Genomic DNA, 25,163 nt, shown 5'->3' with positions numbered 1-25,163 from the left:
TGTCAGTGGACGCAATAAAAATGTGGTTTACTGTGGATTTTTAGGCCATTTGGAAGGTTTAAGGATGAGTTGAAACGGTGTATGACGATCGACATTAAAAATCGTTCAAATGATTTTTTATAAATTGCATTATTCGTGCTCACGACTATTGGAAGCGTTGACTGTATAAAATACACAATCTTGATAAAATGTAAACCCAAAATTCGTGTCTAAAATCGAAACGACTCTCCTACGACCTCATAAAGGTTTGCACTATTTTCTGTTTCGATACCATTGATTAAAATTTAATAATTTGCTCTTTTTTGTTTGTTTTATATTTAGAGAAATATCCTCTTAAATTGAAACAAAAATGAAAGTTTATTTAAAATTAATGTTTTTACAGCTATATGAGCCATATAGTAATAAGAAAACCATTGTTTCCTTATACCTTTACAATTCACACACTGCATATTCTCATAAACAATTTTGAAAAGCAATTTAGATCACTTAGTTGAACGCTTGTAGAAAATATATATGCCTTCAGCGTGTGTCCTGTTTCAATTTATTTTATCGAATTTATTCAAGCATTGGTATAGTAAGGAAACACCAATTTTTCCCACAGCGCGCTGAGAGAATAAGTCATTATAAAATATCACCATGCACTCCAGCGCTCTGCGATAAAAAGATCTCGCATTTTTGCTCGCGAGCGAAAATAAGCATGAAGCGGAAAAGCAGGGTAGCAGTCTCTTTGCCGATGATTTATCGTGGCGGCGAAATATTTTGCGGCCGTAAAGCACGCGCACGTCAGCCGAACGTGTTGACTGTTGGTGCGCTCAATTGTACTTGTGTGTGTGCGGCGGGTCTGCCTACCCGGCGACTCGGTTGCATGTAACGCGGGTATACGGCCGGGGTGTTTGCCCCTCTCGATACATGGGGCTCGTGAATGGATCACGTGGCGGCGACGCTGGCGTCGACGATGATAGACCACAGATTTAGTGCCGACACATGCTCGCGAATTTAATGCACCACTGAAGATGGCGAGAGAGCGTGCGGAACTATTTTGCATTCCGATCGCTCCATTCGGAGATTTGTGGTGCTTGGATTTGTGACCCTTTCGCAGGAAATCAAAGGTCCTGATGTTTCTTTTTGGAATTTACAATTTGACGGTTGAACGTGAATGTCACTCGCATAAAACTCTGACATGCGGGATTTAGCTTAAAAGAGTATGAAATTAAACAAATTAACACTGCCTTCCTTTATGAGAGCCCACGTCAAACTCAAGCCAAAATTGAGCCTAGAAATTGGAATTTAAATCTATAATTTAGGTTGAGAGCGATATTTTGATTTTTTTTTCAAATTTATATTTCACAAATAATTAACATACAATATCGATTCTCATCGTCAGAAAAGTGGAAACATAATTTGTAAACATCTCTCTTTTTAGGTTCGTTTATTGTAACACTTTTGAAGAACAAAAGCTCATCATCAAATAGTTTAACAATCTCTATTTTTTACCATAATGGCGTCATTTTTATGAAAGAATAAAATTGAACTTCTCTCAGGAAAAGAAAGTTACTTTTACATTTGAAGAAAATAAATCTAGTACATTCTTCTGGAACAGAATAAACAAACCTTAACTACCAAAACTCTGGAGGAATTGAGATAAACACTTCTCGAGACTGTCTGATCTTGATGCTAAGCAGCTTATAATGGCGGGAGAAGAGTACAAGAGCTCTTCTCTTTTTTGCTTTTGTCTTGTGTATTACGAAAAACGAACGCGGCGAGTCCTAATATCTTTCAGCATTGAGTGCGAGCATCTGAAGCAGAAAAGCAAATCTCTCACGAGTCGATCGGGCTGGCTGCGATATATTTATTTGCATGCCGCTGAGCGTCTGAGCGAGCGAGCTGAAAAACTGCGCAAAAACACACCTGCAGCGAAGGGAGCGGATAAAGTTGGGACTGAATATATATTTCGTGGGGGGATTTATTTATCGGTGCTTGAGAGAGTAAATAGAAAAACAAATTATCCGCAGTGCTGGAAAGTCTCGTCTTTTCGCCAGTAGGCCGCAATAAAAGAAAAGAGCAAACGTATAAAATAAAAAGCATGATCTGCGCTGGCCAGGGTGGCTCTCGTTCCCTCTTAAATAATTAAATCTGCAAGAATCTGGAGCGGCCTGCTCACTTACAGTCTCTGAGGGGCGATGGCAAATAAATACGAGCGACGCCAAATCAAATTTCCTCAGCTCAGTATCCATGGCGACTGGACGTGTTTGGCTCGTAAAAGAACAATCCAAATAATGACCATTATGCTGTCATTGTCATATTACCTTTCCTCTCGTCTCTTGCATTTAAATAACACTTGTCTAAAATAGGTTCAAATGTAATTATGGTTTATAATGCCAACACAACACATCATAAATTATGAAAATAACCACCTAAAATGAATACAAAATTGTGACTATGTTAAAAATAATTATTTGGCATGGTTTGAATGTTATTTCCAAATATACTAACTGTCATGCTTAATTATAATGAAGAACACATCATTGCTGAATTAACCTGATTTCTGTTGGGCTAAATTAGTTAAACCATTTTCGAACTGCACAAAATCTGCTTAATAAATCTCAATTCTCAAAGTATTGGCCCCTCTCAACTTTCGTCCTTAATTGCACGTCACTGTTTTCCTCAATATATCATATGCATAGTTATACATGCATTTTTTTCGTTTATTACTACTTATATTTGTGTCTTATGTATACACCGTCATAATTCTCTTTACTCCAGCTGCTCGTGTTTCGGGGAATAAGAATTAATTTTCCGCTACCAAACGCTCCAGGAAAAATGCACCACTCCAATTACAAGCATTGCGCGTGGTGGCGCTAAATTTTAATTAAAAAAGATGTAACTGGAGCAAAATGAGAAACTGTTGACAGAGCGCGAGCGAGAAAGCCACTTAGTTAGCTAAAATAAACGCTATCTCATCATCAGAAAATTCAAACAAACGAACAAACGCCGGCGCCACGCGCGTGGTTTATTTGCAAAAAAGGGTCGAAAGAGTGAGAGAGGGAAAGAACGCACGCGTTTACTTTTTCCCTCGCACGCGGAGAGTGGAAGCAAACCTGCAGACACAATATTTCGTTCTCTGGTCGCAGTTTGCACGCAGAGCCCGACGACGAGGCTCTTCCTAATTAATGGCTCGCAAACGGAGTGTCACTCAACGAACCATACTTCTTAATTCAGGCCGTTAAAAATTAATGGACAAAGTTTTGCAGACGGCACATTTTCGCGCCAAGCTGGTCACTAATGGAAACGGACTGCGATACTAGCATCCAACTACGAGAGAGAGAGAGAGAGAGATTTGCCAGTTAATCAATACCACATAAAACTTTTATTTGCGGCTGGCCAGCAGGACTGTTTGGATCTTTTTCGCTGACCCTTATCTCTCTTGGTTTATTTGGGCCGCGGTTTCTCTCTCTCTCTCTCTCTCTCTCTCTCAGACATATATACAGACACACACACTCAGGCGTGGAGAGTGCGGTGCGTGAAATCTGATTGTTTATGCATGCAATGAGTGCCCGCAATCCGGAGCAAAGAGTTATCCCATCGCCAAGGCGTACACATGCAAATTCGGCATCTAAATTTTAATGCGCACTCAGCAGTGGCAACTTTTTTCCAAGTTTGTAAACTCGGTGGCAGGGCGTACGTATACGCGTGTACCACCGCGCGTCGCCGAATCTCATCTTTGTTGGCTGCCGCTGCTGCTGGGCTGAGTTTTTTGCCACTCTCGAGGTGCGAGAGAGGCGAGTGTGACATTTTTCTGACAGCGTGTCGCACGATGAAAGTGGAATTAAAGTATTTGCACGTGGAAATTGTGCTGAAAGGCTCTTTTAATGCCGCGTCCTTTTTGCTTTGCTCTATATATGTGTAGGAGCGGTAGTCGTATGAAGTAAAACACTCAACTACTGATTTTTAACTTGCTTAACTTCTTACTTCTTGCTTTATTAGACTGAGTGAACAGAGACTGGCCAAAACGGCTGGCCATAAAGTGCGTCGCGAAGTGGAGTTTTATTTGAATCATATTTACTGCTGTGCATTACTAATATGGGTGAAATTGGGTTTGCCTTTATTGTCAGAGTTTATTGTAAATTGTAATATCGATGAATTGAGGACACAATTAGTCAGCTAATTAATGTTGTTAATTAAAGTACATTTTGAGATGGGGGAAACTTCTGGAGGTTTTCAGCACCATCTTAAGTGGGGGTGAGAAGTCACAAGAGCACAGGGCGCACTAGCACAAAGTGGGGGAGAGAGTCAGAGAGAGTCAGAGCCACCACAGGAGTCCCTCCTTTAAGACAGGATGTCACGCTTGATAACGGTCCAAAAATCGTACACGCCGACCTGATCTGGTTACAACCTCAGGACGTGGAGGTGGCGGTGGCGGTGGAGGTGCCCGTGGCTGAGTCTGCCGAGATGGTCTCTGAGTGTAGACGGTTGGTGTGTCGTCAGGCAGGCTGTATGCGGGTTTGAGGCGATCTTTAGAGACCACGACTTCCTTCTCTTTGATCCGAAGAGTAAAAGTTTTCTCGGTCCTTGCCAGCACCTCGTACGGGCCAGTGTACGGAGGCTGGAGCGATGTCCGAACCGAGTCTGTTCTAAGGTAGACCATGGGTGCGGTGTCCAAGTCTTTGAAGATGAAGACTTTGGCTTTAGCGTGGTGAGCAGCAGGAACGGGGCGGAGTGTGGAGAAGTTTTGCCGAAGCTGACGCAGCAGCTCAGAGGCGCTGATGTCATCGAAATCGGTGTTTCCAAGGAATTCGCCAGGCAGACGCAGGGGTTCGCCGTAGACGAGTTCTGCAGGGGTCGCTTTAAGGTCTTCCTTGTAGAGGCAGCGGAGACCAAGAAGGACGAGTGGCAAGCTATCGTACCAAGTGTCATCTTTGTGGCACATCAAGGCAGCTTTCAAGGTGCGATGCATACGTTCCACCAGGCCGTTGCTCTGAGGATGATAGGCAGTTGCGCGTGCCAGGGTGATGCCAAAGCGTTGGGCGAACTGACGGAACAGGTGACTCTCGAACTGTCGTCCTTGATCGGTGATGATCTTGACAGGGCAGCCAAAGCGGGCGATAAAGTTGAACAGGAAAGAACGACAAATGTGGTCAGCGGTTGCATCTTCTAAAGGTATGGCCTCACACCAACGAGTGAAGCGGTCCACGATGGTTAGGCAGTATTTGTATCCGTTAGCTGGTGGTAGTGGGCCAATCAAGTCCAGGTTGAGAACTGCGAATCGAGCTTCAGGGAGGGGGTGAGTCTGCCATGGAGTCGTTACGTGCCGAGAGACCTTAGAGAGTTGGCAGTCTTTGCAGGCCCGAGTCCAGGTGATGACGTTCTTCCTGAGGCCAGGCCAGACGAAACGTTGCGATACCAGCCGCACAGAAGCTTTGATTCCCAGGTGGGCAAGTCCATGAAGTGCCTTAAATGCGGGAAATCTGAAATCAGAAGTCAAGAATGGGCGGTTACGACCAGTAGAAATGTCGCAGTAGATCGATTGGTCTTTTCCAGGGATTTGAATTTGTCGCAGGTGAAGCGTAGTCCCTCCTTTAAGAAAGCTCTGTAGCTCAGGGTCAGTCTCTTGAGCCAGCGCCAGGGCCGAGAAGTCCACTGGAAGTGTTGACAGAGCCTCGACCTCGATGCGGGAGAGAGCGTCAGCCACGATGTTTTCTTTTCCGGGCAGGTAGCGGATGTCCGTAGAGAATTGTCCGATGAAGTCGAGGTGTCGTATCTGACGGGGAGAGCGGTTCTTTCCTTCTTCCTTGAAGGCAGATGCTAGTGGTTTATGATCGGTGTAAATGGTGAATGGTCTTGCTTCAAGTAGATGACGAAAGTAGCGGATGGTTGAGTAGATGGCGAGCAGCTCACGGTCGTAGGTCACGTACTTCTGTTGAGCCGGGCAGAGCTTCTTCGAGTAGAAACCGAGAGGTTGCCAAGCTCCATCCACAAATTGCTGAAGAACGCCACCCATGCCAATGTCCGAAGCGTCGGTAACAATGCTTAAAGGACAATTTGGCTGAGGATGAGCGAGTTTGGTGGCTTCAGCCAGCTTCTTCTTACAGGTGTTGAAGGCTTTGATGGCTTCAGGAGTCATGTTGATTTTTGACTTTTTCTTCAGATTTGGTTGAGCCATGATTGCGTTGATTGGCGCCTGGTCCAGGGCAATGTGAGGCATCCAGCGATGATAAAAGTTGAGAAGGCCAAGGAAACGGCGTAGTTGGTCGACCGTCTGGGGCACAGGAAAGTCGACGATGGTCTTGATGTGCCTATCCAGAGGAAGGATACCGTTCGCAGAAACCTTGTAGCCCAGGAAGTCAATCTCTGACGCGCCGAAGACGCATTTGGAGACGTTGAGTACCAGGCCATAGTCCTGAAGACGCTGAAACAGAGTGCGTAGATGTTCTGCATGGTCCCTCTCGTTCCGTGAGAAGACAAGAATGTCGTCAATGTAGACAAACACGAAGGGAAGTTCTCGTGTTACTTCATGCATGAAGCGTTGAAAAGTTTGGCTTGCATTCTGAAGTCCAAAAGGCATGTACAGAAATTCATACAAACCAAATGGTGTCGTGATGGCCGTCTTTGGGATGTCCGGTGGGTGGACAGGGATGTGGTAGAAGGCCTTTGGGATGTCCAGGACGGAGAAGATGTTGCAGCCAGCGAGTTTGGCAGTGGCATCTTGGATATTCGGGATGGAGTAGCGGTCGGGCTCTGTCCTAGCGTTGAGCATGCGGTAGTCTCCGCAGTCCCTCCAAGTCCCATCGTTTTTCTTGACAGTGTGGAGAGGTGAAGCCCATTGACTGCGCGAGGGACGCATCTTGCCAGACTTGATGTAAGACGCGAAACGTTCTCGAGCAGCAGCTTCTCGTTGTGGATCCATTCGTCTAGGTTTGGTGAAGACAGGTGGTCCATCGGTTGTTTTGATGTAGTGGACGGTATTGTGCTTGATGATCTTGTCGTGGGAAGGCAGGCGGGTCAACTCAGGAAAGTCTTTGAGGATGTCGAAGAAGGGGCCAGTGCCGGTGATAGTTTTCACGCTGGGCCAGTTACCTGTTGGCTTGATACCAATAACGGAGCAGCTGGTGAGGTTGTCAATGAGTTTCTGCCGTCTGATGTCCACCAGCAGGTCGTAATGAGTTAAAAAGTCGACACCGATGATTGGTTTTCCTACGTCCGCAACGACAAAGTTCCAAGAAAATTCTCGTCGCAGCCCGAGGTTGAGGTTGATGTTAAGCACACCGTAGATTTTGATTGCAGATCCGTTGGCCGCAGTCAGGTCCAAGAAGGTTTTAGCGAGGGAGTCAAGGTTTTTCACAAGTTTGCGTGGGAAAACACACACGTCAGAGCCTGTGTCAACCAGAAATTCAATATTTGTTTGCCTGTCTTTGATGAAGAGGCGGCCGGATGGAGAGGAGCAAGTGGTTGCCGCCTCTAGCACTTGCTGTTTAAGTTTCCCGGCTGGAAGAATTTACATCCTTCGAGACATTTCCGTGCCTTGGAGCCAAATTCTCCGTGGTAGAAGCAGGTGCCGTCGGAGTTGAAGCGAGGACGAGATCGGCTGCGGTTGCGGCGACGATCGAATTTCTTGCTGTCGTCCACTCTGTCATTCTGAACAAAGTCCTGGCGACGAGGGCTTCGTCCCCGGTCTTGTTTGAGGCTGATGGCCAAGGACTGGATGCTGTCCAGCACGCCAGACACCAGTTGCTGCATGTCGCGCTGGTTCTTTTCGATGAGGCGTCGGTAGTCGTCATATGGATCAAGGGCCACGAGTGGTGGGCGGGTCGCGGTTGCAGCAAAAGTGTGCTGTTGTTTGCCAAGAATGTTCCAAATGTGATCAGCGGTCTCTGCTTGGTCCGTCAGGGAGCAGGCGGTCTGTGTGGCAAGGAGCTTGCGGATTTCGTTTGGAAGCCGGTTGATCCAGATCGTGCGCAGCATGTCGTCAGTACCTTCCTTATCTGCGAGGCATTGCAATTTGCGGAGAAAGGTTGAGGGCTTTTGGTCCCCCAGTTCTTCTCTCGCCAGCAGCTGTTGCAGTTTTTGGTCTTTGGTTGGACCAAGCCGTTTCAAAATTTCCGCCTTTACGTGGTTATAGGAGTCTGTTTCGGGTAAGTTCCTGAAGATGTCACGCGTCTGCACGTAGATGTCTGCTGGAAGGCCTTGTTTAATCCAGGCGATACGTTGCTCGTCACTTTTGATCCGCCGGAGGGTGAAAAATGCGTCGACACGCTCGAACCAGGATTCGACATCGCCTTTCCAAAAGTCGGGTAGGCGAAGCTGGGTGATGTTCTGGACGGAGGGGGCGTCCACGTCTTCTCCTTGCATCTCTGTTGCTAGGCAGTCCGCAGAGACGAAAATATTGCTTTTGCAGCTGGGCGTCGATCCAGGTGTGTAGCCGGACAGGTATGCTGGGCCAGGGATCCTCCAGGTAGGCGTCGAGGTGTTCCAGGCGTCCAGGTAGTCGTCCAGGTGTCCCGGTGTCCTAGGTAGTCGTCCAGGTATCCAGGTGTCCTAGGTAGTCGTCCAGGTAGTCGTCCAGGTGCGTCCAGGTAGTCGTCCCGGTAGTCCTAGGTAGGCATCCAGGTGCGGCCAGGTAGTCCTAGGTAGGCATCCAGGTGCGGCCAGGTAGTCCTAGGTAGGCATCCAGGTGCGGCCAGGTATTCCTAGGTAGGCATCCAGGTAAGGTGTCCGTGCAGTCGGAGCGTCGGGGTCACCAAAATGTAGGAGCGGTAGTCGTATGAAGTAAAACACTCAACTACTGATTTTTAACTTGCTTAACTTCTTACTTCTTGCTTTATTAGACTGAGTGAACAGAGACTGGCCAAAACGGCTGGCCATAAAGTGCGTCGCGAAGTGGAGTTTTATTTGAATCATATTTACTGCTGTGCATTACTAATATGGGTGAAATTGGGTTTGCCTTTATTGTCAGAGTTTATTGTAAATTGTAATATCGATGAATTGAGGACACAATTAGTCAGCTAATTAATGTTGTTAATTAAAGTACATTTTGAGATGGGGGAAACTTCTGGAGGTTTTCAGCACCATCTTAAGTGGGGGTGAGAAGTCACAAGAGCACAGGGCGCACTAGCACAAAGTGGGGGAGAGAGTCAGAGAGAGTCAGAGCCACCACATATGCTTTCAACTAAATCTTAAGCTAAATCGGCATTTATTCGAACGGATGTGACTTTTTAGTAGATCAATAATAAGCGTTAAAGTATGCACAACCCTTCGTTTTGAATTCATGGAATTTTAAATTTGCGGTTTTAATAATCGCCCATTTGCAACATTTTATTATTTTTCGGTTATTATGTAAAACAAGATCTTTTACCATTGCGCTTGTTTGGAAATGTTTCTGTTTGCAACTGCGCTCTGCAGTCAATCTCAGCATAATTTGTTCTTTAAAAACTTTCGAATGTGGTGAAAATAAACGCTCTATTCCATTAAAAAATAATGCTTAAAAATTTGATTTTAAAGCGTAGATGGTGGGCCGAAAATTCCTAATTTAAGTGATGCAAACTAGTCGGCGTGGTGAAAAATAACCCCCACAATATTTCAATTGGAAAATAGAGTCAACTCGTCTCGGTTTTATTATGTTGTGGTCACATCTGTTCTATATATCAAGATTTCAGCCAATTCCAGATCTCACCAACAAAAATTAGCCATTTACAAATTGCCTGAATGATTTTACGTTTTAAGAACAAAGTAGCACTGCACCTAAGCTTAAAATATTTTGCTCTATCTATGACATTGTATTAGGATGATGATATCTAATTTTCATTTCTCTCTCGATAAAAAGTTTGCTCGGTTGAAATATTTATGACAGTGGTTAATCCTCATCTGCACTATTTTTAATCACTGGCGAGAGCAATGGAGCATTATTTCCAAGAGGCATTCGCCTACACAATTTGTAAATCTGCTTCTGGGCGCCAACGCTTGTTCGCATGTCCTCGAATCCCCATGTAGCAAATTCCAGATGCAAAGCTGCAGGCAGAAAAGGTCCTAGCGGGATCCCTGTCCACTTTAAAGGCGACCGCACGTTTGTTATGCAGCGAGAGAGAGAGAGAGAGAGCCGGACGGACACGCATCTCGCTTGCAGAGACAAAGTGCTCATCCAGGTGGATTTATTTACGCATTCTCGTCGCGCGTGCATTTCGGATTATTTTATTCTGCGCCGCACCGCCGCCAGGCCCCCCGAGACTCACTCATTATTTCACCTTAAAACGCACGCGTACACACCCTTAAATTCCCACCCTGCGGTCGGCATCACTCGTCATTCGTCATGACCCAGAGTCTTCAAATTTTTCAGCACCAATTTCTTTCATATTTTCTGCTCTAACTTGCGTGCGTAGGGATAATTTTTATTCGACGGCCTGGTACCATGTGAAAAATTGAATCCGCTTTTGAGCCCGTTTGAAACTGGTGTCTAGTTGGCTCCGCAAGCAGAATAAGAAGTCGCTCGCTCGTTGCCTTCCCTCTCTTAAAAGTTTCGCAAGCAAACGTACAAACTTTTGCCCTGAGAACCACGAGCGTCATGATGTGAAGTGAATTTTGGTTGATTTGCCAACGCCGGAAGAAGCGCTGGCTGAATTAAGTTGGACTACTAAAAGTTTAGACAGAGCTATAGTTGGTGTCTTTTTTGCATGAGAAACAAGCTATTTCAAATTACAAATCTCTTACCTGCCAACCGAAGCATTTGAACAGAACGTGCTAATCCTCAAATATTTCGATGAGCGTCAATGAATTCACTCGTGCGCCGCACCAGAACGGCAAATAACGACCCACTCATTCAGCCACTGTGCCAAAATAGATTCCGTGAATGAACCCTGGGCTGTTGTCATGCCAAGGCTTTGGAACAGAATACCAATTCCACCCAGAAGGAAATAAGAGCTCTCAAAACTAATATTAAAGAGTGGGTTCTGTATTGTAGCAGTTCCCGCACATTTGGCGTTAATGGTGAACGCCGACGTGACACAAGCAAATCGATGAGACCTGATGCCCTAGGTCAATTTGATGATGATTTTGGATTTTAGGAAGGATTTTGTGATGAAAGGCTAACAACCCTTAGTTCATGTTATAATCGTGTCAATAGCAAGTTAATAATATAACAGCAATAATTATGTATCACAGTTAGATAATATTCTAACCCCTGTTAAGTCTTCGGGGTCTAACAATTACAGTAAGGAATTTGCTTCTCGCTTGTACGGCTCCTGGCCAGGGCCATCATCGACAATCGCAGCCGCGAACACTCACAGCCATAGTATGATTGAATTAGCCGCAACAATCTCTAGCAGCTGATCGAGTAAATAACAATACACATTAACCCTCATCATATTTTGCAGCTTGCTATTTTCTCCCCTTTTTCTTCCGATTTTCTCCCAAACCTCCTCCCTACAATAATTTCCCCCTGAACCCATCTTTTCGACGATGAAACTGGAACGACAGGAAGAAAAATATGAAATAATGAACTTACGAATGAATGAATGCTATGATTGATTTAATAATAAAGAAATAAAAAATTTAACTTTAATATTTTTGAGGCAGTGCCTTCTCTACAGACCGATAGGACTAAATCTGTTCATCAATCAAAATATACAGTCAATATTCGAACAGGAAAAATTTCATGCTGACTGTCATTCTTCTTTAAAAGAAACTGTTGCACTGCTTCATTTTTATAAGCTCTTATCAAAATAAATTTGAGATCCCAGAAAAGGCATTCAAACAAAAGGACAGAAATTTCCTATTATCGTACATATTTTGACTTTAATTTTGTTTGTTTTAATTTTTTATTTGGAAAACTGGATATTTTCGGCTTAGATTTAAAAAAAAACTACATGGAAATATTGTTTTCCTGTACTTTAATACGGTATGGAATTTTCAAATTGATAATACAAGGCCAGAATTTACAAAATTAAATAAATTCATAGCGTTTTTAATGAGTTTTTGTTTCGTTTTTCTACTCTATGGTGTTTAACAAACTTGCATTTAAAATTTTCACCATAAAATTCTAGATTTCGCTAGTTTTATTGTTTTTCTTGGATATTCTCCTGCCACATGTGTGAGAACCTATTGGATTTTATTTTTCACTCACAACAACGCATTATATTGCCATAATATGAAACAGGTCACTTTGTGTTTAATTTTTAATAACGATGCGATGTTTTGTAACGAGGAAAAATGTTACCTCAACCATGTAGGATGAAAAATTGTTGGGAAACATTGAAAGTTTAAAATGAATGCAACGCAGTATTATGCTCGCGAACAATACCACAATATCAAATTTTAAAGCATATCTCTTCTCCTGTGAGTTGTAATCGTATATACATGCGTGTGTTTCCCTTTTTTCCCTGAAAAAGGAGCAAAGCACTCCACCAACGCATGCACACAGTGAGCATGCATGTAAATAAATTTATCGGCTTTGCAGACAGTGTTTGCCTCTCACGGGAGTTTAGCGCCCACGCTCTAATTGCGTCGTTGATCAAATAAATAAATGAAACGAGCCAGTGATCCGCGAAAGCAGCGGAGCCGCGAATGATTTAATTTTTGCGTGCACTTGGGCGAGATCCATATAATTAAAATGCAGCCGCGCTTGCCTCTCGCAAACATAATTCCCGTCGCTCTGGCGGTTCAGAGCCGGAAAATAATAATAAAAAACGCGGCTGCGTTTTGGCGGCCGTCGCCGGAGGTTGACAGCTGAGAAGAGAAACCTGTTATTAAAACGCTGAATCCAATTTTCTAAACAATTCCATTTAAAATGCAATCTTTGGAACGCGCCGGTCTTGTTTGTCTCTCCGCGTTCTCTTCCCTCTCGCGATGTTTCCACTTCTTTGCCGCGTTTTATTGTGGGGTTAATGGATTTCCTCGAATGCGTTCACGTTGATTCAAATTTAATTTTGACCCGGCAGCCCTGCGCCAGTATTTATGCAAGCTACGGTTTCAAAATGCTAATTGTATTTTTCACAAAGGCGTGGAGGGCATGACAATCACGCACAGATCTGACGTCAACACCATCGCCTACAGAATCTCAATTGCAGAGGGCAATTCGAAACAGGAAAAAATTAGAAATGGTTAGAAATATTGAAATACTTTTGCTGTTAATCCAAGATTCCCCTTTTTTTCATCTGATTAGGCATTTTCGTTATTAATTCGAAGATGCAAAATTATCTTATTGTTAGTAATACACAATTGAGGTTGTTGCTCAAGTGTTTTAAGTGTTGCGTTGAGAGAACAGAATAGTTTTCAGCTCTCCCATTTCACATGTAAAAATGAATACAATATATTTCCAATATTTTCCAAAATAAAAAAATTCTTTTGTTTTTATCGTTGTGAAAATATTTTTGCTCGGTAAACTGAAGTTGTGTGGATAAATTATAAAATTCTCTTTGCTTTTAACGCGAAGTTTAATTTAAGCTAATCATGCAAACAGCCCCATTCCAACGGAAAGTATACTAAAGCACGTTAAATGAACAACAGCAGTTAATCCAAGCTGTGCTGAGAGTAACGACAGAGCTGAAAGTCGAAAATCCCACGTGAGAAATTAAGCGCAGCACCCCTTGAAGTCTCGGAGCTGTTTAACGAGATCAGCCAATTTTCCAAGACTGCCGGGGCGTCGTGTTTGCGGGGGCGCAGGTATTTAGTCGGTCCCGCGGCGGCTCGTCACTTTGTGCAGCGAATCCGGGAAACGTCGCGGGCCCGTTTTCGAGCACAATAGTCGAGCAGATCTTTACAAATTAGCATCCTTTGCAGCCTTTGTTGCTCGAGCACCTTTTGATGTAGCGCCTTTCGCTTTCATTAAGACCCAGATTTGTATGCAAATTAGCCGCGTGAGCAGACGAAGAGAATAAATCCACGCCGGGCGGCGGCATTGTTTTTAATTACCAGACGCCGGTGTGTTTAGAAAATAATTAAGGCACGCGGCAACACGGCTGTTTGCGTTGGAATATAATTTTTCGCACGCCGGATTTATTTCTTAATAGACTTTTTAATTGAAAAAAGCAAAATGCGCGCTGCGACGGCGTCCGAGTAAAGTGCTTTTCCGCACTCGCGGAGACGTAAATTGCTTGAAATGAGAGTTAAAAAGCAATTAAGGAGCTGGCGCGTGCATTTAGTATAATTTTTCTAAACACTCGGTGCACGAGACTGCGACACTCGGATCTGCAGATGATAATGGAACATCAGCATAAGGCGACGTTGAAAAATAAGCATGCGGAAATTTAAAATGATGAAAATTCTCGTTTGTAATTTGCATGAATTGTTGAATGGTTATTAATTTCTAACATCTTCTGCTTGCCGAAATCAAGAGAGAAAGAAAACTGCTTTATCATTGGTATTAATTAATTTTCTTTGATAGATCCAAATTTAGGCTAAGGAACCGAGCTCATAATATTTAGTGTTAAAATAAATGGTACTTTACATTTAGTGAGTTGTTAATTTATTGTCTTTCTTAAGGAAATGTAATGCTGGAAAATTCTATTTGGAAATTCAACGCACATCACCAAAAATGAAATGTAATTAGTTCATCCCATAGAAACATACAAGTGCATCTAGACTTATATTCTAGAATAATGTTTTTGCAACAAACTGAAAATTCCCTCATAATTTGACATTTTACAGTTACTAAATTTCATCATTTTTTAGATAAAATTAAAGCAATTGCTACTAATCTATATTAGTTGACTGTACACCTTTGGTGTTTAATAAAGATTTCATCACTAATCAATATTAGCTTTTTAACCTCTTTTGAAACGGTTCCTCATTTTTCTAATTTGAATTTAAGCTGTCATATGCGCTAAAGTTAATTTTCTCTGTATTTTTTTTAATTTTACAACATGTTATGTTTGACTGTAATCATAGCAATCGGCTTTCTTTTTGTTGATATTATGCATTCAAACACCTTTCTCGCTTTCGACATTCATTATAGAGAAAGGATTCAGCTGTCAGTAGCTTCAATTTGAAAAATACAATTTTGTCTGCCTCTCTTTGAGCATATTGCTAGATTTAAAATTAAACTCATACTGTCACTAAATAATTATTTCTACCTCGAGTTTCAATACCGTCTACGTATACAGCCATTTCATCTGAAAGGATGGATGAGACACAAAAGAGGACCGAACTTGAATGTAATAAACGGCTCGTGTTTCAAGCATCGTCTTTGCTCTAGAGTTTGTGTTCGCTGCGCAGGAAATCCTCTTAATTTTGCTCCGGCAATCTCCTCAACTTTCCTCCGCCCGTATTTTATTTCACTCGCTTCTTATGCGCGTCGTGCATAAGCCAAAAATTAATTATACTTTGGAAAGTCTATAACTGGATCCGAATAACTTGTTTAAAGAACTGCCACTCGGCTTGGGGAGCTAACTCAAAGTAAATTTGGCGCCCCTGCTGGCGCGGCGAAGGTGATTTGTAACGAAAATTACCGGCACCTCCTGAAATATGTATGCGTGGGGCCTGAGAGATAATTCACCAATGGCTCTCGCCCATCCTTCTACAGGTATGTGCTGAAAAAAATTAGCCTCATGAAAAACGGCTTGAGCTGATGGCGAATTAAAAATGCATGTCGATCAATATTCGGTACCAAATTACCCCAGCGCCCCAGCAAAATAAATAATGGAACACACGCTTCAAATTGGATGTCACGCTGCGTTTCTCGCGAGGAGAACTTACAATAAATCTCCGTGCCGCAACGCGATACGAAGCGATATTAATTTAGCAAAATGAGTTTTGTCAGCACGCTGCTGAGCAGGTCGCATAGCTAAGTAGACATTAATTATGATACTAATATCCTGACATGGAATCTTCTAATAAATCCAGGAATTAATTGCTTCTGGGAAATCAAAAAGGTGTCATGCGTACCTTAATGCAGCTCCTCAATAATTAATTTACTGCTTTTAACGCTCTCTGATTTCTTGATTTTGCGTGTTAAAATATTAAATTGATAGTCTAGAGTTAGACTTCCGTTGGATCTTAAGAAGAAAAGAGGCCGACGATTCACACTATTGGGTTTATCGGTAAAAGAATGCATTATTCGACTGCCGACCCACTTCGCAATTAGAAAGAGCGCCTCATTTTTCACTTTCAGAGCAGCAGCAGCGAGTGTCACGCCTGGAGCGGCGCGAGAAAACAAGGGAGCATGCAATCCCCAGGTGTACGCCGAGCTCCGTGCCGTCGCCTTTTTTCCGACGCCCCTATGCCCTTCCTTCCGCAAATATTATTGCATCATTTAATTTCGAGCATCCGTCGTGTGCACGGCACCGAGCCAGGGGCTGCCTGCTCTCTCCGTGCGCAGGCAACAATAATTTACAATCTCCGCGAGGTGTCGTAAATCGATCGGCGGCGAAAAGTGCAGCCGCGCGGATCATAATCTGCATGATGGCCTTTGCTTTCTACGGCGGCAAAGAGCGAACGTGCTCCACTCTCGTTCCCCCGATCGCTTTTCACGGGCCTAAGATGACTAATGGCGCTTTTTTATTTGCGACACGCGCGGCAATTTTTCCTGTGTTGTTGTGACACTCGTGAAATCGAATATAGCCCCAGCCACAATTGAGCAACCCCGCGGCGCGCAACTGAAATCTGTCATACGCGTGAGTTATGGCGGGCTCATCAATTATTTTTATCACGCTGGCAATTTACCGCCAAAAATTATGAACTGAAAACAAACGAGCTTTTGTCTTTTTGATTAAAATCGTTGTTTTTCGAGCGAGACGTAGTGACGCAATTTAACATTCTGTAATTTTGCCTTTTCTGCTCGCAGGTCCAGCGTTTTGGGGACTCATTAATCCTCAGTGGAACTTGTGCAATAAAGGGCGAAGGCAATCACCTGTCAACGTGGAACCCACGTCGTTACTGTACGACCCACACTTAAGGTCACTCCACATCGACAAACACAAGGTAATTGATTGGTTTGGAGCAGCTGCGTATAAAAGCATTAGTATGTTTCCCGAAAACAGAATTCCCAATTAGATAGGACTGGTGAAATTCCATTTGCGTAGTCATTATACTTTTATCAACATCATTGCAAATTCCACGAACCCAAAATGTGCACGACGGAGACAATTTATTTGGAAAAATAGAAACTATCACGTTGCCGTTGCTCTCTCTATTTCAGATAAGTGGTATATTATGGAACACCGGCCAGTCATTGGTGATGAGGGTCGACAAAGACACGAAGCACCACATAAACATCACAGGTGGCCCGCTGGCGTATCGGTACCAATTCGAGGAAATCTACATTCATTATGGAACAGAAAACCACCAAGGTTCAGAGCACAGGGTCCATGGGTACGCCTTCCCTGCTGAGGTGAGTGCACAAATCTGATCAAATTGCTGCGTGAGAATTCCAATATAACTTTAACATCTCCAGCCAAGATTGGGGAAAAGCCCATTTCTATGTCACATAAAAGCGAATTGTGATACATCGGAAAAAGCTAGCGTGCATTATTAGGTAGATAAATAAAATATTTCGCGCTTCCGGAGAGACAGCAGCACGACACATCCAAAATATATACACTAATAAAAGCAACCGGGGCGGAACGATTTTCATATTCATAAGTCATAAAAAGTTACGAAGTGCGAGTGTGTGCGTGCATGTTATTACGTATGAGGGTGACAAATAAAATGTGATGGTACGTCGGCTGCGTGACCCGGCATCCTAAAAGGCCTGCTTAACTGGTTAAGGCTGGGCCTGTTGATCAGCCGAATTATTCTCCGCGGCTGTTTTGGTGTCTGATTGCAAACCTCAAGCGCCAATGCTATAAGTTGTAAACTAAAGTAAATATGACTATAATGATTTTGTCTAAATTAACAACAATAAACAATCATTATTTAATTTTATTTTAAAATTTTAACTAAAGCTGTATGAACATTTTGATTGATAAAGTTGAATTACGTTACACAAACCGTTGTTTTTTACATAAACTAAGGTATTCACCAAGCATGATGTTGACCACTTACAAAATTAAATAAAGTTTATGTTACTCAAGTTCACAATATATTTAACCCTACAAGATATTTTATTTTTGTGATTAATTCTAATTGTAATATTTCAGAATCTTAAATAATTTTTACTAATATTGAGGAAAGCATGAAAAGCTTGTTTGAACCCTAAAAAATGGCGAAAGTTCAAATCTCCAGCAAGTAGCCATTTGAAAAAAATCCGATCAAAATACATTCAAAACCATCAGAGACTTTGAATCCAATTTGAAAGACTCATCTCGGTAGCCAGATTTCCGACACCCGCGCAGCGAACCGTAATTAACGGCGTGCACGATAACGCGGGTTTTATGCAAATGTAATTAAATTTTCATGCAACTTCCCGTGTCGCTCGTCGGGGTGGTCGACGGCAATTTACGATCGGCCTCTTAATAGGCGGCTAATAATGGATGTGGAGAGCGGCTAGCACAACAATGGAACTTGCCTCCCTCTCGATCGGCCGCAATGGCTACGCAAACAAACTGGAATAATTAGCCCCTCATCAGTAGGTGTACACATATCACATCGACAAAGGATAACTGTGGCAGCTGAATTCGGCTGAAATCCGCCTCAGCTGGCGCCAGTCTGCGGGCGCGGGCTCACAGCGGCCCTGTCTAAATGGAATTAATATACACGTTAGTATTGATAGGCGGGGAGTTCGTCAAAGCCGATTTTTGGCATTTCAGAATGAAGAGGGACTGTTGCGGGTGACACGCAACTTCCATTAGCCGTGATCAGAGTGCCAGAAAACTGCCAATTAAACTTTTGTAAAAAGACTTCACTTTGAAAGAATTTCCTGGAATCTGCTATCAATTTAATTTTGTTAATAATATAGATGAGGGTTTACGCCAGTGTGTGCGGGAACCGCTACATAGATCAATGAAAGAATCGATATAGTGCGTCTCTTTTCTCTTCAAAAATCTAAAAAATTCATCCGATATGAAGATTTGAAGAAATTTAAGAGGATCTTTTTCAATTATTGTCAGTAATTTAGCATTAAAAATTACTTGTTTTTCACAAATATGCTACAAATAAGATGAGCTTCATAAACAAATAAATTAGAATTTTTCAAAGTGTTTAAAAGTTGACTCAAAGGTGTTAAGAGATTTAGATTACAAAAGCCACAATATGCTGATGGAAATTTTCCTTAAATTTTTTAAGGAGTTATTATTATGTTTTACTTTCAAGAAAAGTCACTGCGAATCTGATACATATTGGCATTCTGCAAGCTCTTTCCCTTAAATTGCGCTCATTTTTTGAAATTTTTCTGAAGTTTGTGTATTTGTGAGACAAACCACAGATACCTTGGACCGTTTTTTAATTTAAATTCAAAGGTAGTGTGTTAAATTTAAGCTAAAAAGTAAGATTTTTTTAAAAGGAGATTTAATGAATTGTCAACCAGTAGTTTAATTTGTTAAATATTAAATCAAAATAAAGGTAAAATTTCAGCAGAATTGGTCTAGCATAAGTATAGAATATTTAAATTAACTTCAAAGTATAAATAGAAATAGAAAATTTGGAAAATTTCCAAATTTTACCTTGAATTTTCATTTCCTCATTTCAGCATATCTTTCAAATAAATTTTATTCGAGATATTTCAAACTATTCATCTTATTTAAATTTTCAATTGTAGCGGTATTATTAGAAAAAAGTGGAAAATGCTTTTTGTGCCATTTTTTCAACGGAAATTCCCTGGAATTATGTGAGTTTAGCAATATTGACAAAATATGGAATCTCACATCAGTCTCTAAATTGCTTATTTCAAGGTAAATGGATGATTGATCATACAAATTACTACTACGAGGAAAATAAAGCAAGCTTTCATGTATTATGTTAAAATTCAGGCTCTACAGGCACCTTTTTAAAAAGTCTATTCATAAGGAACAATTTTCAAGCTTCTGCATAAGCTTCATTTTTAAATGCTATAAAATTTCTACTCTCACAATCCTACTAACCTTTAAATAGACTTGAAAGATAAATATGCATTAGCAGCTCACTTAAAATGTAGAGTGTGGCTTGCAGAATATGGGCCATTTAGAGCTTCAAAGCCAAATGACCTCAGGTGGTGCGCGGGTCAACCGAGTCCTCGCCGTTTCTATTATGCACATGTGCACCTGGCGGCTGCCTTTGCCAGCGTGACGGCATCGCATATTACCAGCGCTAGCCAGGACTAATTTGATTGATACGGCTTATTTATTAAATTACCTGGCCCATTGTTGCATGCAGCCAATTGATCGAGTTAATGCTGCATGCCGCTGCAGCAATAATTATCAGCATTATTCGCTCGCCGGTGCCAAAGCTACTCTCTCGTTGTGTGCGTCCGTGTGCGGCTCTCTCTCTCTCTCTCTCTCTCTCTCTCTCTCTCTCTCTCTCTCTCTCTCTCAGGCGCGCGCGACTGCTGTTATTTGCTCACTGTGCATTCGGTGCACGCGGCTGCGAAATGTGCAGGTGTCGAGGCCCGTGGCATGGTTAATTATTGCATTATTAAGTTTAATGCAACTCGTCGGCTAGATAAAACCGTGCGAACGTATGCACATGCGGTAAGTGACACGGAAACCCATTCGAGCCCGCTGGAATATGGAGATTTGTTGTCGAGGACTACTGCCTGCCTGCTGATACGTGTATTTGCATTGAAACGCGAGTAATTGCGGGTGCAACAAGGGTGCAAAGGCACTTGTTTTATTCAATTGGCATTGATTATATCGGTGATTTCTATAAAACTGGGTTATTGAGTGAGTCATTTTGAAATGCACGAGCTTTTTCACCATGAATTTTAACTGGAATAAAGCTATTAATTTTCATGCTCCAGGAGATAGACATTTTCAATTAGCTTTTAATAATTAAAAATTCCCAGAATTTTAATTAAATGCCTCTGCACGTACTATATAATGTTGATGTACATAAAATGGTCTTTATTGAATAAGCTATGTAAATATTTTGTTGTAGATTCAATTGTATGGGTTCAACGCAGAGTTGTATCGAAACATGACTGAAGCGCAGCACAGAGCCCAAGGAGTAGTCGGAGTGTCTATAATGGTTCAGGTATAGCGAAAAAATTTAATCAATTTACTTTTGACTTTAAAAAAATTATTTCGCTCATTTCTGTGGATTAGCTTTACATCCATAATTATGCATTACATTTATTAAAGAATATATGTTATTGACAAACACCAAAATGCATTCAAACCACAATTTTTTATATATATTATGAGACCACATACATATATTATTAGAGGTGAGGTCGAATCCAAATTTCATGCACTGTTCTCAGATTGGTGACACGCCGAACCCTGAGCTGCGCGTGATCACGAGCTCTTTCAGCAAGCTTACCTACCGGGGCTCGTTCACACCGATCAAGCACCTGCAGCTGCGCAGCCTGCTGCCAGACACAGAGCACTACATGACCTACGAAGGCTCAACCACGCACCCTGGCTGCTGGGAAACGGCAGTGTGGGTCATCCTAAACAAACCCATCTACATTACCAAACAAGAGGCGAGTTTGCACGCTTGCTTTAATCGGCGCAGATTGATTTCGCACAGAATAATAATCATTTGCCTGGGTGAACGGTGTTTGCTCCCAGCGATTCGCTGAACTCCAGAGCGTGGTGCATTAGCGTCCGCGAACTGAATAGCGTCCTGTTCTATAATATAAAGCAGCCAAAAACAGTGGATTCATTTTTTTATTGTTTTGCTAATTAAAATAATTGTTCCATCGATTTCTCATGCAGATATCTCGTATAATTAGATTGATGTGGGTGGATTGATTAATGTAATATTATTTATTACGTTTTGTTGCAATTTTAATGATTTCAAATTTCGAAACCCCGCTTAGAAACAAAGCTAAAAAACCTTTTAGCTTTTTTAACCCAAAATTTTGAAATTGCTATGACAAAACGTCCTGTATTGACCTTAATATGTATCATCATGAGCTCTTTCTTTTAACAAAGCAACGATTGTCCAGCCAAAAACCATTTGGGATAGTAGCAAATACACAGAAGCTCTAGTAAAATGAAAACATATTTTTTAAGATTACTCTACTTACAGAAAATTATAATTATTGCGAATACTTTATTGTGTCGTATAACCCAAATATTAATGACAAATGTGCATCGTGTGTGCATTGCAGTTGTACGCGTTGAGAAAGCTGATGCAAGGCCCTGAAGAGAGCCCGAAGGCGCCTTTAGGCAACAACGTGCGCCCGCTGCAGCCGCTGTACCACCGCACAGTGCGCACTAACATTGACTTCACTAATAAACAGGTAGGACAAACATGCTAATAGGCCAGTCTTGAGGGGTGTTTAGGGGCGTAATTAGCTGGGTAAATAGCCAGCAGCCACCCCTGGGGTGTGCAAACTTTAGAAATGGATGCAAATTTCGTCTCACGGTGTTTGCTTAAGTAACAGGCGCACTCAAAAGTGGGAGGAAATGTCAAATAAATAATTTTCTATACCGCCTGCTGCTGCTCTGCTAATGCTGCTTTCGATGATTTTACAAAGTTCAGCAAACACGGCGAGCAAAGTTGAGGAGTTGACGAGAGCGAAAGGAACTTAAATTAGGGAATTAAGATGCGTGGTGAAACTACTTATGAGTTAAGTTTCGGTGTTTGTCTTTGCACAGGGGCACGCGTTCTTTGAATCTGCCATTAGCAATTTTTCGTTATTTATTAAGTTTGAAATTATTTAAATAAGTGTGGAATGTTCAATTTATTGTCTATGATTGCTAAAATTAAATAAAGTTCGGGCTGAGAGATCACTCACAAATATTGACTAATTGTTAACACAAAAATTCAATATTTTACTCCTTTTTTTAATTCAAATGTAAGTTGCAATAGTTAGAACAAAATAAAAGTGAAAAAACTTACAAGGAATATAGCTCGTGGTCAAAGATAAATTCTGCGTTGTAAAAAGATAAATCTCCAACCAATTTGGAACATTATTCTGATCCGCCTGCCAAAATTTACTCTATGATAATGTTGGTAAAGTAAAATGAAATTAATTAATTATTTATTAAGAAGTTGATATGAATTTTGTGCAAACACTGTGGTTAGATAAATTTCAGAACGAGTTGCCAACGAGATATTCCAGCCTTACTAAAGCACTGAGTCACACACTTCCTGTTGCGAAAACTGCCCGCGGCTATCTTACTTCCCTTCGGTCCGGGAGGCAATCAAGAGTTGGGTGTTTGTTTGATAATATTTAATCAGTGAGAAGGTGCATCAGCAGCGAAATGGGAGGAGGGGGGTGAGCGGCCGGTCGGTTGTGGAGGTTGTGTGGGCGTTTGAACCGACTCTCGGGTGTGTGTATCAATAGAAATAGTTTGCGCAGCAGCAGCAGCAGTAGCAGGATATTAGGGATCCATTAGCGGCGGGCAAACAAAACTCTCACCTCTCGACTCCACTCCGCACTCTCGATAACTGCCAAGGGCTCTTATCTCACTCGCGCCTATTTATCATTAATGATTCTCTGGACGGGCATTTGCCATTCCGCCCGCCCTGAAAGCTGATTAAAATTTCACACGTGCTATCTTACCTCTCGGGGAATGCTTGTTTCGTGATGCCTTTTCGCGGCGACGCGCCAGTGCAGTAAGTGGCCGGAATGCGATGCTCGAATTCTGTCCCAAATATTTAACATAATGAAGTAGGATGATGATAATTTAGCCTCAAATACCATTGCCGAACAAAATTAGTAATATGAAAGTTAAGCAAATATATGCTCGCTGATCGTACAATTACTGTACAATTATTTCATAATGTATTCATAGCTTCATAGCTGACACCGGGAATTTCGAATTGTGTTAGAAAATTTACTCAACACCTACAGCGTGCAGCTAAAGTTTAATTTTTTAACTTCTAACAGCTTAACTCGTCATTTTTCCACATTCTAGAAAAAGATATACCTATTTTTGATCCATGTTTCAACATTGATATTTACTCTGAAAGGAAGAATTTAGTTGAAAATATATTTGGAAATATTTATAAAAGGTAACCATGGAATTAATACTTTTGAAAGTGTAACTGGCTTTACTATTTTGTTTGGTCCATCAATTGCGAAACGTGGTGGGAGTTGGTAACATTTTAGTACCAATTTTATGTCAAATTGCTAATCAATTTTTCAACGATCAGTGCGTGGAAGTTAGTAAAATTGAATTTAGATTAATTTGAGCTAATAGATATAAAGTTTATAATTGATTTATATATCTTTTGTTTCAGGGTAAAAACTGCCCAAGCATGTATAAAGATATGCATTACAAAGGTAAGACTTAAGTAAATCTGACTGTATTTTCGTCTGAATTCGGCAATAATTTTTGAGCAAACTCGTGGCAGGCCAGCGAACAAGACACCTTTTATCCTTCTTAAAGCGGAAACATCGCTGTCAAAAGGTCCAAGACTGTTGCTAAAAGGACATGAATCTACAATTACTAATCGATTCAATCAATAAGGTCGCGAAATAAATGGTGGAATATGGAAATGCGCGTTATTTAATTGCTCTATAGTTGATGAAACTGCTGTGTATAAATAAATTATATATTCATGTTATTCAAACGATTCAAACATAGCCCAAGAGAAATCGAAAATTTCCGTGTTAGTCGAGGACGGATGTTGAAAACTCAATACTCTATTAAACCGCAACAAACAACACAGAATCCTATTTATTGATTTTAGGTCCGGGTAAAATTTTGTGCGCGTCTCTAAACAATTATGTCTGTTAGTTTAACACCAAATTAAACTGCTGGATATCAAAACGAAATCTATGGTATGGCCAGCGTTTGTGTTTTATTGTTACTTTGAACATTTACTAAACGGAAAATATTGATTGTTAGTTATGTACTGTGCATCATGTATAAAATATATATTCACTGCTCAAAGAAGATGAGCTTTGGGAACACACGCATGTTGTTGTCGCATTTGAACGATTTGGAGCAGCTTTGAAGGAATAAAATCGAACAAGAGTTCCCACTTCTCTTCTAACTGAACACGAGTTTTAATCTCATTTTCATTTACAAGCACTAATGATCAGAAATCACGAAGCGCGTGTGTGTGTATTAACGAGTTTCGATTGTTCTGTGGTGGTAGCGAACAATGCGTTGTTTTCGCAATTCATCGATCGTCCGATCAACTTTCAAGTCCGCATTCAGCGGGGGAAGTCAATTGTTTAGTCTCGAGTCGACCGCACACGTCGCTTT

At 41.6% G+C, this 25,163-nt stretch overlaps 1 protein-coding gene across 1 annotated transcript in view; it reads left to right on the top strand.

The window, feature by feature from the left end:
• Nucleotides 1-24,948, top strand: part of CARPA (Carbonic anhydrase-related protein A) — a 39,433-nt gene extending 14,485 nt beyond the window's left edge. Inside the window, exons 3-9 of the mRNA XM_065490024.1 lie at nucleotides 16,766-16,902; nucleotides 17,120-17,311; nucleotides 20,929-21,024; nucleotides 21,254-21,475; nucleotides 22,109-22,240; nucleotides 24,190-24,232; nucleotides 24,290-24,948. Of these exons, the coding sequence (XP_065346096.1) occupies nucleotides 16,766-16,902; nucleotides 17,120-17,311; nucleotides 20,929-21,024; nucleotides 21,254-21,475; nucleotides 22,109-22,240; nucleotides 24,190-24,232; nucleotides 24,290-24,336 (869 nt within the window). The 3' untranslated portion in view covers nucleotides 24,337-24,948. The remainder of the gene's footprint in view (nucleotides 1-16,765; nucleotides 16,903-17,119; nucleotides 17,312-20,928; nucleotides 21,025-21,253; nucleotides 21,476-22,108; nucleotides 22,241-24,189; nucleotides 24,233-24,289) is intronic.
• Nucleotides 24,949-25,163: the final 215 nt, after the last annotated feature.

Source organism: Cloeon dipterum, chromosome 4 (genome assembly GCF_949628265.1).
Source record: "Cloeon dipterum chromosome 4, ieCloDipt1.1, whole genome shotgun sequence".
Taxonomy (NCBI): domain Eukaryota; kingdom Metazoa; phylum Arthropoda; class Insecta; order Ephemeroptera; family Baetidae; genus Cloeon; species Cloeon dipterum.
The sequence above is the reverse complement of the archived record's forward strand: the minus strand, read 5'-3'. Positions and strand labels throughout refer to the sequence as shown.